Here is a 12,998-nt window from a genome sequence, read left to right as displayed (position 1 = left end):
TGCACCACTGCACCCCAGCCTGGACAACAAGAGCAAAACCCCGTCTCAAAAAAAAAAAAAGAAAAGAAAAGGGAGAATGAAACTGGACCCTCCTCTCATCTTATACAAAAATCAACTCAAGACAGATCAAAGACTTAAATCTAACACCTGAAACCATCAAAAATCTAGAACATTGGAAAAGTCTTCTAGACATTGTTAGGCAAAGAATTCATGACTTAGAACCCAAAAACAAATGCAACAGAAAAAACAGTAAATGGGACCTAATGATACTAAAATGCTTCTGCACAGCAAAAGAAATAATCAGCAGAGCATAAACAGATAACCCACAGAGTGGAAGAAAATATTTGCAAAGTATGCATCCAACAAAGGACTAATATCCAGATCTACAAGGAACTCAAATCAGCAAAAAAAAAAAACAAAACAAAACACACATACACACACAAAACAAATAATCCCATCAAAAAGTGGGCAAAGAGCTGGGCACGGTGGCTTACGCCTATAATCCCAGCACCCTGGGAGGCTGAGGTGGGCGGATCACTTGAGATCAGGAGTTTAAGACTAGCCTGGCCAACATGGTGAAACCCTGTCTCTACTAAGATAACAAAAATTAGTCAGGCATGGTGGCAAGTGCCTGTAATCCCAGCTACTCAGGAGGTTGAGGCTGGAGAACTGCTTATACCTGGGAGGCAGAGGTTGCAGTGAGCCGAAACCACACCACTGCTCTCTAGCCTAGGCAACAGAGCAAGTCTCCATCTCACAAAAAAAGAAAAGAAAAAAAAAGGAAAAAAAGTGGGCAAAGGACATGAATTGACAATTCTCAAAAGAAGATATATAGTCAACAAACATATGAAAAAATACTCAACATCACTAATTATCAGGGAAATGCAAATTAAAACCATAATGAAATACCACCTTATTCCTGTTAGAATGGCCATAATTTAAAAAATCAAAACATAATAGATGTTGGTGTGGATATGGTGAAAAGGAAACACTTTTACACTGCTGGTAGGAATGTAAACTAGTACAACCACTATGGAAAACAGTGTGGAAATTCCTTAAAGAATTAAAAGTAGAATTACCATTTGATCCAGCAATCCCACTACTGGATATCTACCCAAAGGAAAAGAAGTCATTATATGAAAAAAGACATATGCATGTTTATAGCAGCACAATTCACAACTGCAAAAATATGGAACCAACCTAAATGTCCATCAATCAATCAGTGGATAAAGAAAATGTGGTATATAGGAGAGAGAGCCAAGATGGCTGTCTAGCAGCAGCTCAGGGTTGCAGCTCCCAGTAAAGGCACAGAGAGTGAGTGGACGCCAGACTTCCAGATGAATTTTTGTTGCCTATGGACCAGGAGATTCCCAATGGAGGAGCTCCACGGGTCACCAGCGCGACTCTCTTGGCCGGCGTGGCTGTTTTGCCGGTGTCCCAGCGTGGTGGTTCTCAGTGTGAAGTATGCAAGACTCGGTGCCCTTTTGGTTAGCATTTGGAGCTCCAAGAAGGCAGTCACCCATTCAGTTGATTGAGAGGGGGACTAAAGCCAGGAGCCAGACCAGGAGATTCCCGGGCAGAAAAGTGCCATGAATCTCAGCGCCGCTATTTCAGCAGGCGCAGTCGCCTCACGGGAAATTGCAAGCATGGCTGGTCCCTTACCCCACAAAAAAACAGCAATTAGAAATGCTAACAGTTGAGTTTCACAGCAAGCACAGCTGAACCCGGGAAGGTCCAGCTCTGTGGGGGAGGGGCGTCCACCGAAGGAAAACAAAGAAACAGAAATAACATCACCACCAACAAGCTGGATGTCCACTCAGAGACCCAATCTGAAAGTCAGCAATTACAAAGATGACAGGGGGATAAATTCACAAAGATGGGAAGAAACCAGTGCAAAAAGGCTGAAAACATCCAAAATCAGAATGCCTCTCCTCCTTCAGGGGATCGCAGCTCCTCATCAGTAAGGGAACAAGGCCTGATGGAGAATGAGTGTGATGAATTGTCAGAATCAGGCTTCAGAAGGTGGATAATAAGAAACTTCTGTGAGCTAAAAGAACAAGTTCTAACCCAATGCAAAGAAACTAAGAACCTTAAAAAAAGGTTTGATGAAATGCTAATGAGAATAGACAATTTAGAGAGGAATATAAGTGAATTAATGGAGTTGAAAAACACAACACAAGAACTTTGCAAAGTATGCACAAGTTTTACAGTCCAATTGATCAAGCAGAAGAAAGGATATCAGAGGTCGAAGACCAACCCAATGAAATAAAATGAGAAGATGAGATTAGAGAAAAAAGGATAAAAAGGAATGAGCAAAGTCTCCAAGAAATATGGGATTATGTGAAAAGAACTAATCTACGTTTGATAGGTGTATCTGAATGTGACAAAGAGAATGAATTCAAGCTGGAAAATATTCTTCAGGATATTATTCAGGAAAACTTTCCCAACCAGCAAGGCAGGACAATATTCAACTCCAGGTAATACAGAGAACACCACAAAGATATTCCTCAAGAAGAGCAACCCCAATGCACATAATCATCAGATTCATCAGGGTTGAAATGAAGGAGAAAATGCTAGGGGCGGCCAGAGAGAAAGATCAGGTTACCTACAAAGGGAAGCCTGTCAGACTCACAGCAGAAACCCTACAAGCCAGAAGAGAATGGGGGCCAATATTCAACATCCTCAAAGAAAAGAACTTTCAACCCAGAATTTCATATCCAGCCAAACTAAGCTTCATAAGAGAAGGAAAAATAAAATCTTTTGTGAATAAGCAAGTACTCAGAGATTTCATCAGCACCAGGCCTGCTTTACAAGACCTTCTGAAAGAAGCACTACACATAGAAAAGAATAACCAGTATCAGCCTTTCCAAAAATATACCAAAGGTAAAGAGCATCAACATAATGAAGAATTTATACCAACTAATGGGCAAAACAGCCAGCTAGCATCAAATGGCAGTATTAAACTCACATATATTATTATTAATCCTAAATTTAAATCAACTAAATCCCCCAATCAAAAGACATAGACAGGCAAATTGGATAAAAAGTCAAAACCCATCGGTAAGCTGCATCCAGACCCATCTCACATGCAAGGATACACAAAGATTCAAAACAAAGAGATGGAGGAAGATTTACCAACCAAATGGAGACCAAAAATAAATAAACAAATAAAAAGCAGGAGTTGCAATCCTCACCTCTGATAAAATAGACTTTAAAGCAACAAAGATTAAAAGAGGCAAAGGAGGACATTACATAATGGTAAAAGGATCGATGCAACAAGAAGAGCTAACAATCCTAAATATGTATGCACCCAATACAGGAGCACCCAGATACATAAGACAAGTTCTTAATGATTTATAAAGAGACTTAGACTCCCATTAATAGTGGGAGATTTTAACAACACATTGTCAGTATTAGACAGATCAATGAGACAGGAAATTAACAAGGATATCCAGGACTTGAACTCAGACCCAGAACAAGTAAACTTAATAAACATTTATAGAACTCTCCACCACAAATACACAAAACATATGTTCTTATCAGTACCACATCACACCTATTCTAACAGTGACTACATAACTGGAAGTAAATCACTCCTCAGTAATTGCACAGCATTTCACGGGTTTAAATAAAATATTGGTTGGCTGCTTGTTTGTTATTTTCTTCCCTTATTCCTTCCTGTCTCCATTGTTAAGCACAATTATTGGCATAAAAGGGGTTTTCAATACCCATTTTTAGACTGCATTCCAGCCTGGGCAATAAAGCAAGACTCCCATTCTCTTCTTCTTTCTCTTCCTCTTTCTTTCTCTCATTCTTTTTTTTCTCTTTTTCTTTTTTTCTCTCTTTTTTTCCAAAAGAAAATGTGGTATATACACACCATGGAATACTACTCAGCCATAAAATGCAATGAAATAATGGCATTTCCAGCAACTTGGATGGAATTGGAGACTGTTATTCTAAGTGAGTAATTCAGAAATGGAAAACCAAATATCCTATGTTTTCACTTATAGGTGGGAGCTAAGCTATGAGGAATCAAAAGCATAAGAGTGATACAATGAACTTTGAGAACTCAGGGGGAAGGATGGGAGGTGGTGAGGGATAAAAGACTACACATTGGGTACAGTGTATACTTCTCAGGTAATGGGTACACCAAAACCTCAGTAATCATCCCTTAAGAACTTATCCATGTAACCCACCTGTTTTTCCAAAACTATTGAAATAAAATTAAACAACAAAAAACTGCTTTAAAAAAATGACTGTTAAAATGTGGCAAAAAGCCACTGGAACTACTGAAATCCAAAACTGGATAGCAATTCAGGTTTGGGAAGTTCTCTTCTATAGCAGTGATTCCCAAATAACAACTTGGTATACTGGAATCATCCGAAGAGCATTTCCAAACACAGATTCCTAGGACCAGTGCTTGGAATCTGACTCAATAGGTGTGGGAAGAGGCCTAGAAATCTGTATTTTGGGAAAGCTCCCCGATAAGTCTGTGACATAGGTTTTTCAACTACTGCTCTAACTTTTTTGACTACGATCCACACACTTCACATTATTTGAAGTATTCCAATTTGCTCTGTGAGTAATGTCCCTGGTCACCTCTTTTCGATGTTTTCTGGTTTCAGAATCACGGATGGCACCACTGAAGATCTCCGTCCCCCCCTGATAGGGGTAAGTGTTCTCTCATCTCTAATGTCTATGGTTTTCAAAGGTGGAATTCGAGTTCTCAGGATCATGCAACGTTCAGGCGAAGCCTTCTTGTCATCCTCAGTATAAGAGAGTCCATTCTCTCTGGTTGTCTCTGGGGCTTTCGGAGCCTGAGACAAGGTCTGAAGTTTATCAGGCTGAGATCTCTTAGAAGGTGAGGTGATCTCTGAGAAGGCCACTTTCCGTTTTGTTCTTCCTGGAGAATCCAAAGTGGCACATGAAGCCTGCTGGGACATCCAAGAGTTACCTAAGCCCAAGAGAAATCACGACATACAATGTGTAAATTTTTTACCTAACAATATACAAACCCCCAATCTCATTATAGCTAAATCCAGCGAATGAGTTATACATAAGATATGAGTTATGCATATTTTTAATCATTCTAGGCTTTCTTTCTCCAGCCCAGGTAGCTCTAATAATTTTCCATCTCTCACCTAAATTTTAGGAGTGATTTTTCTAGTTAGAACCATAAGTCAACTTTTTCTTTTTTTTGAGACAGAATTTTGATCCTGTTGCCCAGTCTGGAATACAATGGCGCAATCTCAGCTCATCACAATCTCCGCCTCCTGGGCTCAAGTGATTCTCCTGCCTCAGCCTCCCCAGCAGCTGGGATTACAGGCATTTGCCACTACACCTAGCTAATTTTGTATTTTCAGTAGACAGGATTTCTCCATGTTGGTCAGGTTGGTCTTGAACTCCCAACCTCAGGTGATCTGCCCACTTCAGCCTCCCAAAGAGCTAGGATTACAGGTGTGAGCCACCATGCCTGGCTCTGTAAGTCAACTTTTTTAAAGTCAACTTTTGTAGATAAATGGAGTAAGTGTTCTCTCGTCTCTAACAGGTTTCCCTGAAATAACCTATTGGAACAGTGGTTCTCAATCAGGGGTGACATCGCACACCTGCAACCCTAACTCAATGACATGTGAAGAAATTTATACTAGAAATGCTATCAAGTAAGAATGAGGCCTAGATTTTTTCTTAACCCAGATTATATTCTGCCAATGGAGAGAAGAGGGGTTCCTGGGGGCAATCCACTGGGTTCTGTGAATACAAAAACCATGTGGAATTGCTCCTCCCTCATGAGGACCACAGCACCAAGGAACCCAGCTGTTCATTCACAGATACCAACTCAGCAGTTAAAATGGCAGGCGTGTGTCAGGGGGAAGGGGAAACAAAACCTGAATGAGGCTCAACCCTGGTTCCAATGCATAAAACACTCTAGTCTAACGGATGATATACATGACTGCTTATCTTATTACATAAAGGGAAATAAGTGTCTGGAAGTACCTGAGTGCTCATAAAGATGGCTTTTGAGATATATCTCAAAAAAAGGTAAAATTTCAACAGAGTTGAAAGGGGAAGGAGAGGGGACATATGAGGACATAAAGGAATGGCATGATCTCAGCTCCCTGCAACCTCCGCCTCCAAGGTTCAAGTGATTCTCTTGCCTCAGCCTCCTGAGTAGCTGGGATTACAGGCGTGTACCACACGCCCAGCTAATTTTTTGCATCTTTAGTAGAGACAGGATTTCACCATGTTGGCCAGGCTAGTCTTGAAAGCCTAACCTTGGGTGATCCACCTGCCTTGGCCTCCAGAAGTACTGGTATTATAAGCGTGAACCACTGCGCCTAGCTTATCCCTTCATTTCTGAAGGTGATATTACATATGAGTTAATATTTTTGCTGCATTTTCTAAATGTTTTAGACATTTATATTCAGCTCCTAAAACAACAGTGTACTAAAGAGCTATCAAGAATACAAGTAACTTATACTTGAAGATCTTGGCACCTACACAAAAAATTCAAAAAGGATGAATGACATATAAAAAGATGAGGATGAGCTCTCAGAATGGCTGTGGAGTGAGTTTCGGATACACTGTAAGGGGAAAAAGCAAGTTGGAAAAGAATATATTCAGTATGCTATCCTACTGGGTAAGAAAGAATGAAAAATAAAAATATATGCATATCTGTATATAGGTATACATATATGTATACATATCTGCTGATTTTTCCAAAACCAAAAATAGGAAAGATAAACCAGAAAGGAAAACAATTAATTAACATACAGAGGCTGGGTGCAGTGGCTCATGCCTGTAATCCCAGCACTCTGGGAGGCCAAGGCGGGTGGATTACGAGGTCAGGAGTTTGAGACCAGCTTGGGCAACATGGCGAGACCCTCTTGTTATGAAAAATTAAAACAAAATTAGCCAGGCATAGTGGTGCGCACTTGTAGTCCCAGCTACTTGGGAGACTGAGGCAGGAGGATCACTTGAGCCTAGGAGGTGAAGGCTACATACAGTGAGCCGTGATTGTGCCATTGCAGTCCAACAGTAACACCACAAGCTTCTGTCTCAAAAAACAAAAACAATAAAACCCAGAAAATAGAGCCAAATGCAGTGGTGTGCCCCTGTAGTACCAGCTACTGGGGAGGCTGAGGCAGGAGGATCACATGAGCTTGATCACTAGAGTTAGAGGGTATAGTGGACTATGATCACTAATTCAATACAGTCCCACAAATTAACATTTTATCACATAATCCTTTAGCCCTAGTATTGCCCACTGTGATCCATTCCACAACTTACCGGCAAGCTCCAGCCTCTTCCTCGCTCTTGGGGTGACAGGATGGGTAGGAGTTTGGCGAGATTTAGAGGCGGAGTGCCTTGATTCAATCCTTTTGGCCACATATTCTGCTGGGGTCCAAGCAGGGCTTTCTGCACTCTTATTCTTGGCTCCCACGGGCTTCTGGCACTTGGCTGCACCCTCTTGTGGTTTATTCAACTCTGCAAATAGTTCTGGGGACAGTGGCCTGAACTTCTTTTCATTCCAGGATAGTTTCACAAAGAGTGTCTTCTCATTTTTCAGATCCGTCGGTACCACATCGTTTGGGGGTAAAAGTATCACCTGAATTTAGGAAGTACAGGTGAGTAGGAAGAGATGAGCCCCAAAAGAGCCAAGGAGTATTCCACCAGAGCTACAATCAAAAACAAATGAGTCCACATCTGCACCTGAAATGTTACCTTTCCAATCTAAAGCGGCATAGACATGGCATAGCATATTGCTAGAAAAGTACATAAGAATAATGAATATTTGCTGAGTATTTACTCATTTAATCATTAATGGGTTTAAAAACAGCAATGAAATATATAAATTATTCCTTTTGTTTCACTTTTAAAACGTTTATTGGCTTCACTTCTTAAAGCCTATTACTGCTACCCAAGTTCAAATATGCATCATCTCACTCCTGGGTTATTTTTACAAATTCCTCCTAGCTGGTATCTTATGCCCTACATTGCTTTCTTTTCCAGTCCATTCTGTTCACCTATGCCAAGTTTCCCCACAAACTCATCTAGACATGCTTCCCTGCTCAACAGTCAATAATGGCTCCCACTGTAGCAAGACCAAATTACTTAAACTAGTTTTTCAATGCCTTCTAAAATCTGGCCTCATTTTACTACAGAGTGCTCAATACTCCTGCCTCGCACTCCTTCAGCTTTCTCTCCACTCATTTAGCTCAGAGATAAATTATGATAATCATGCCAGACGAGAGTCTCAGCCCTACTGCTCAATGAACCACATAACCAGCATACAACCACACCTCATACCACAATCTAATCCCATGTTGGGAAGCCTGAAGTCACTTCAGGAAAAACTCAGTCTCCTAACCAGTGACCTACTTCAGCCTACAAACCAGCCTCTCATTAGCACCTGATTTATTACAAAATCCTGTCACACAAATTTGTCTGTAGCAACTAGCACTCTTTGTACTGATTTACTCATGGTCAAGTCCTTGTTTAAGCCAGCATGTTCAGCCTCACAATGCTTTATGCATGCCACAGTCACAGCTAAATATAATATCCCCTTGAGATACATCTTCTAATTCCTGCTCATCCCTTGGTCACAACCCAAATGTCACTTCCTGCAGGAGGCTCCTAACACATAATATGTGCTCTCAATAAACATTTGTTGAGATGAAGCAGACAGGCAAGCACAGAAGACGACAGGAAATAATGCATTCCCATGGGGTAAATTAAAGCCAGTAATATTTCTGGGGTCATGCAGTTCAGGAGGCAGAAATAAATAAGCTTCAAGGTAGAACCAAGGATTGTGGCATCACCTACCCGAACAGGGCCAATGATGGTCTCAGCATTAATGCTGCTGTTGCAGGCAGGGTAATCATACCAGAATATTTCCTGTGCAGCAGGCTTCCGGCCCAACAAATGCTGTTTACGGACAGGGATTTCACAGAATCGGACAAACCACTGTACCTGAGCACATTTCTTAGGAGGATCAGAATCTAGGAGGAATTTGGTGGAAAGGGAAAGGTTAAGACAACTCAAGGACATTTTACTGAGCAATTCCTATGTGCCAGACACTGTACTTAGTGCTTGACATGTGTGTTTTTTTTGTCTTGTTTTTTTTTTGAGAGAGTCTCCGTCACCCAGGCTTGCGTGCAGTGGCCAGATCTTGGCTCACTGAAACCTGCCTCCTGGGTTCAAGCGATTCTCCTGCCTCAGTCTCCTGAGTAGCTGGGATTATACGCATCTGCCACCATACCCAGCTAATTTTTGTACTTTTAGTAGAGACAGGGTTTCCCCATATTGGCCAGGCTGGTCTTGAACTCCTGACCTCACATGAGCTGCCTACCTTGGCCTCCCCAAAGTGCTGGAATTACAGGCATGAGCCACCACATCTGGCCAACATGTGTTATCTTTTTTTTTTTTTTTGAGACGAAGTCTTGTTCTGTCCCCCAGGCTGGAGTGCAGTGGCATGATCTAGGCTCACTACAACCTTTGCCTCACTGGTTCAGGAGATTCTCCTTACTCAACCTCCCAAGTAGCTGGGACCACAGGCCTGTGCCACCACGCCTTGCTAATTTTTATATTTTTAGTAAATGGGGTTTCACCATATTGGCCAGGCTCGTCTTGAACTCTTGACCTCAAGTGATCCTCCTGCCTTGGCCTCTCGAAGTGCTGGGATTACAGACATGAGCCACTGTGCCTGGCCCAACATGCGTTATACAACGTAGATACTGCAGCTATCCCCCTTTTCAGGCAATAAAATCAAGTGATGGGGAACATAAAGAATTTGTCAAGGGTCATATGACCAACTGCAGCAATCAAATTCCAGCCCACATACCTGCTCTTTTGGGGTTGCTCCATTTTCTAATGGTGCTATCACCCAGCAAAGGAATGACAAAAATGCCTCTGAGAGGAGGTGCTCTAAACACAGGCACTGAACAAAATAAAAATCATAGCAAGAATTACAGCATCAGGCCATGCATGGTGGCTCACGTCTGTAATCCTAGCACTTTGGGAGGCTGAAGCGGGCAGATCACTTGAGGCCAGGAATTTGAGATCAGCCTCGCCAACATGGTAAGACACCGTGTCTACTAAAAATAAAAAAAAACAGCCAGGCGTCGTGGCAGGTGCCTGTCATCCAAGCTACTCAGGAGGCTGAGGCAGGAGAATTGCTTGAACCCAGGAGGTGAAGGTTGCATGAGCCAAGAGTGCACCACTGCACTTCAGCCTATGCACCAGAGTGTGATTCTGTCTCCAAAAAAAAAAAAAAAAGAATTACAGCATCAACCACTGAGATGACTTTTGGCAAATGCATGTTTGTAATCTTCAGCTTTATCATTGCAGTATAAAATTAGTGTCACTCCATACCAGCATTAGCTCCAACCAAAAGGACACTCATTAGTGCCATCATCATCATTATTATCTCTTTTTAGCTTTCTTCAGAGAAAAACTAAAGCTATCCAATGGAGCACCAAGAGAGCATTCTAGAATCCATACACCAAAGCCCATAATTCTGATGTGCTGCCCCTACTAGACATTAGTTTGATGAGGTTTTCCCCCATACCTCAAAGTATGTTAAAGAAAAAGTATGTCAAAGATCCTCCTTATCTGTGTGCAGTAGTCTCCCCTTATCTGCTGAGGGTATGTATCAAGACCAGTAGATGCCTGAACCTGCAGATACTACCACTAACTCTGTATATGCTATGCTTTTTCCTACACATATATACTATACAGCATGGATACACCGGACAAAGGGATGACTCACATCCAGTTGGGACAGCATGAGATTTCACCACATTACTTGGAATGGCACAAAATTTAAAGCTTATGACTTGTTTATTTCTGGAATCTTCCATTTAATAGTTTTGGATTGTGGTGAAACCACAGATTAGGGGGACTATAGTCATGTAAAACATCTTTATCCACTCAGTCTATCAGTTCCTTCTCTTGGGCATACAGACTACCACAGGAATACCTAATCACCCAGCCATTCTTCTGTCTCTTGAACGAGGCACTTTTGCATAGTTTCAAATTGCTGTCCTCCTTGTGAAGCTCTGCCCTGCTCCCATATTTCTGTGTTCTCCTCTTGTTTTGCAGAGCATTACAAGCTCAACAAATCAGCTAAGGCTTTGGATGTGAGCTTGTAGGCTCTGGTTGATGCCACCTTCCCTTTTGCTCCTCCAGCCTAGGGGCAGTAGTGGCTTCCTGCACTTACTCATCTCTGGTAAATGTCATCTTTTCTTCCAGCCTTTCCAACACTAACACACAAGTTCCTCTAGGTAAAACACCTTAAGTATTTTTGTTTTCCCTAACTGAAACACCAACTGCTATACTTTCCAAATCCAACTTACCTATTCATTTGTAACGAAGTAGCACTTGCAAAATTGATTACTAACCCTCATGCCAAAATTTTTTCCTTTTCCCTTACTCCTAAATTCATTCATTCTCTCCAGCTCCCCAATGCTGCTTTAATAGCCATACTTACTCCCCAAAATAATGAAAAAGCTAAATTATTGAGCCTTCCAATCCCATTTTACTCAATATTGCTTTGGTGATTAAAGAAGTTTTTCTAGGGCTGGGCGCGGTGGCTCACACCTGTAATCCCAGCACTTTGGGAGGCCGAGGCGGGTGGATCACGAGTTCAAGAAATCGAGACCATCCTGGTCAACATGGTGAAACCCCGTCTGTACTAAAAATACAAAAAATTAGCTGGGCACGGTGGCGCATGCCTGTAATCCCAGCTACTGAGGAGGCTGAGGCAGGAGAATTGCCTGAACCCAGGAGGCAGAGGTTGCGGTGAGCCGAGATCGCGCCATTGCACTCCAGCCTGGGTAACAAGAGTGAAACTCCGTCTCAAAAAACAAACAAAAAAAGAAGTTTTCTAGATGGAAGAAGGTGCAGCTAGTTCTTATATGATTCCCACCTCAGTCTAATGTGCCCTGCAAGCTCCTGTGAACAAAAGAACCCACAATCTCCCCAATTCCCAATCATTCATGACAAGGAAAGGTTAATTATTTCATCTCAAACTCACCATCTTCGAACAACTCAAGCAATTTAGCAACAAATGGGTTTTCATAATCATCCCCTTTAATCAACACAAACTGTCCAACCTGGATGTTAATCTCGGTAGAACAATCTTCTGTTTTCACACACATTTCTCTAGGAAGTAACAGAGCAGCACATTAGGAAATAACTTAAAGTAGGTCAAGCTCTTCAGCCCCCTAGGCACAAAGGAGAGGGCTCTCTGATCCCCTGATTTCTTTCTGCTGACCAACTCTCTTATTGGGAAACCAATTCACCCAGTTATACGTAAGAATAACCAAAATGGGTTGAATGAATTGTTTTAGCTGAGTAATGAATCCAAATATCTTATTATGAACCCTAATTTCTCTCAGTTATTGACGAGAACAACAAATGCTTCCCAAGGCTGCCAAGCTGCCCAATAACAATGTCAAATTGTCAGAGATCTCCAGAGTTGGGAAAGACAAAGTAACAACATCTATCTGGTTATCATGAAGAGTTATATAGAACTCACCTTAAATAGACATGACACTATCCTACATATAAAATTTTATGAACCTGTCATAATTTTTTGCCCCATCACTGCTATATCTATCCCACTATCTTCTTGCATCAGACAAAACCCCTCCTTACAATCAGTTCTAACCTCCTATTCATTCACTGTCAATCCATAGTAATTAGAACAGGCTAGTTACAAGCTGACTGTTTAGCTTGAGAAGCTCCATTTCCAGGACAACCAAAGGACCTCATCACTCACCTATATGTTTGGTAGTGCAGTTTTCGATCCAACAATGGCCTGCCAACCCATGAATAAGTTTTTCTGGTCTTTAGCCTTGTGGGGTAGTGTGCCATGGCTCCTGTAGAAGAGTCCTAACTCTGAATTACCATGATAAATATTTGATATTTATCTGATGGATTCTAAGACATACAAAGTCAGTCCCTACCTTTAAATGAGTTCAGACTTATTTTCTGCC

The 12,998-nt window shown here is 41.6% G+C and overlaps 1 protein-coding gene across 15 annotated transcripts in view; it reads right to left on the bottom strand.

Annotated features, from left to right (window-relative positions):
* The window catches only part of ORC1 (origin recognition complex subunit 1), a 38,758-nt gene that overhangs the window by 16,960 nt on the left and 8,800 nt on the right, over positions 1–12,998 (bottom strand). For 5 of the 15 annotated variants that reach the window (XM_035251483.3, XM_078331812.1, XM_035251485.3 and 2 more), the window contains 5 exons: positions 12,782–12,881; positions 12,035–12,162; positions 8,824–8,999; positions 7,288–7,606; positions 4,600–4,954 (listed from right to left, as the gene is read on the bottom strand). In XM_035251483.3, coding sequence (XP_035107374.2) covers positions 4,600–4,954; positions 7,288–7,606; positions 8,824–8,999; positions 12,035–12,162; positions 12,782–12,876 — 1,073 coding nt within the window. In that variant the 5' untranslated portion in view covers positions 12,877–12,881. Of the gene's footprint in view, positions 1–4,599; positions 4,955–7,287; positions 7,607–8,823; positions 9,000–12,034; positions 12,163–12,781; positions 12,901–12,998 lie in introns of all 15 variants that reach the window. The other 10 variants (XM_078331814.1, XM_078331813.1, XM_078331815.1 and 7 more) reach the window with 5 other exon arrangements.

This window comes from Callithrix jacchus, chromosome 7, assembly GCF_049354715.1.
Source record: "Callithrix jacchus isolate 240 chromosome 7, calJac240_pri, whole genome shotgun sequence".
In the NCBI taxonomy this organism is placed as follows: Eukaryota; Metazoa; Chordata; class Mammalia; order Primates; family Cebidae; genus Callithrix; species Callithrix jacchus.
Note: the sequence above shows the minus strand (reverse complement) of the source record. Positions and strands in the feature narration are given on the sequence as shown.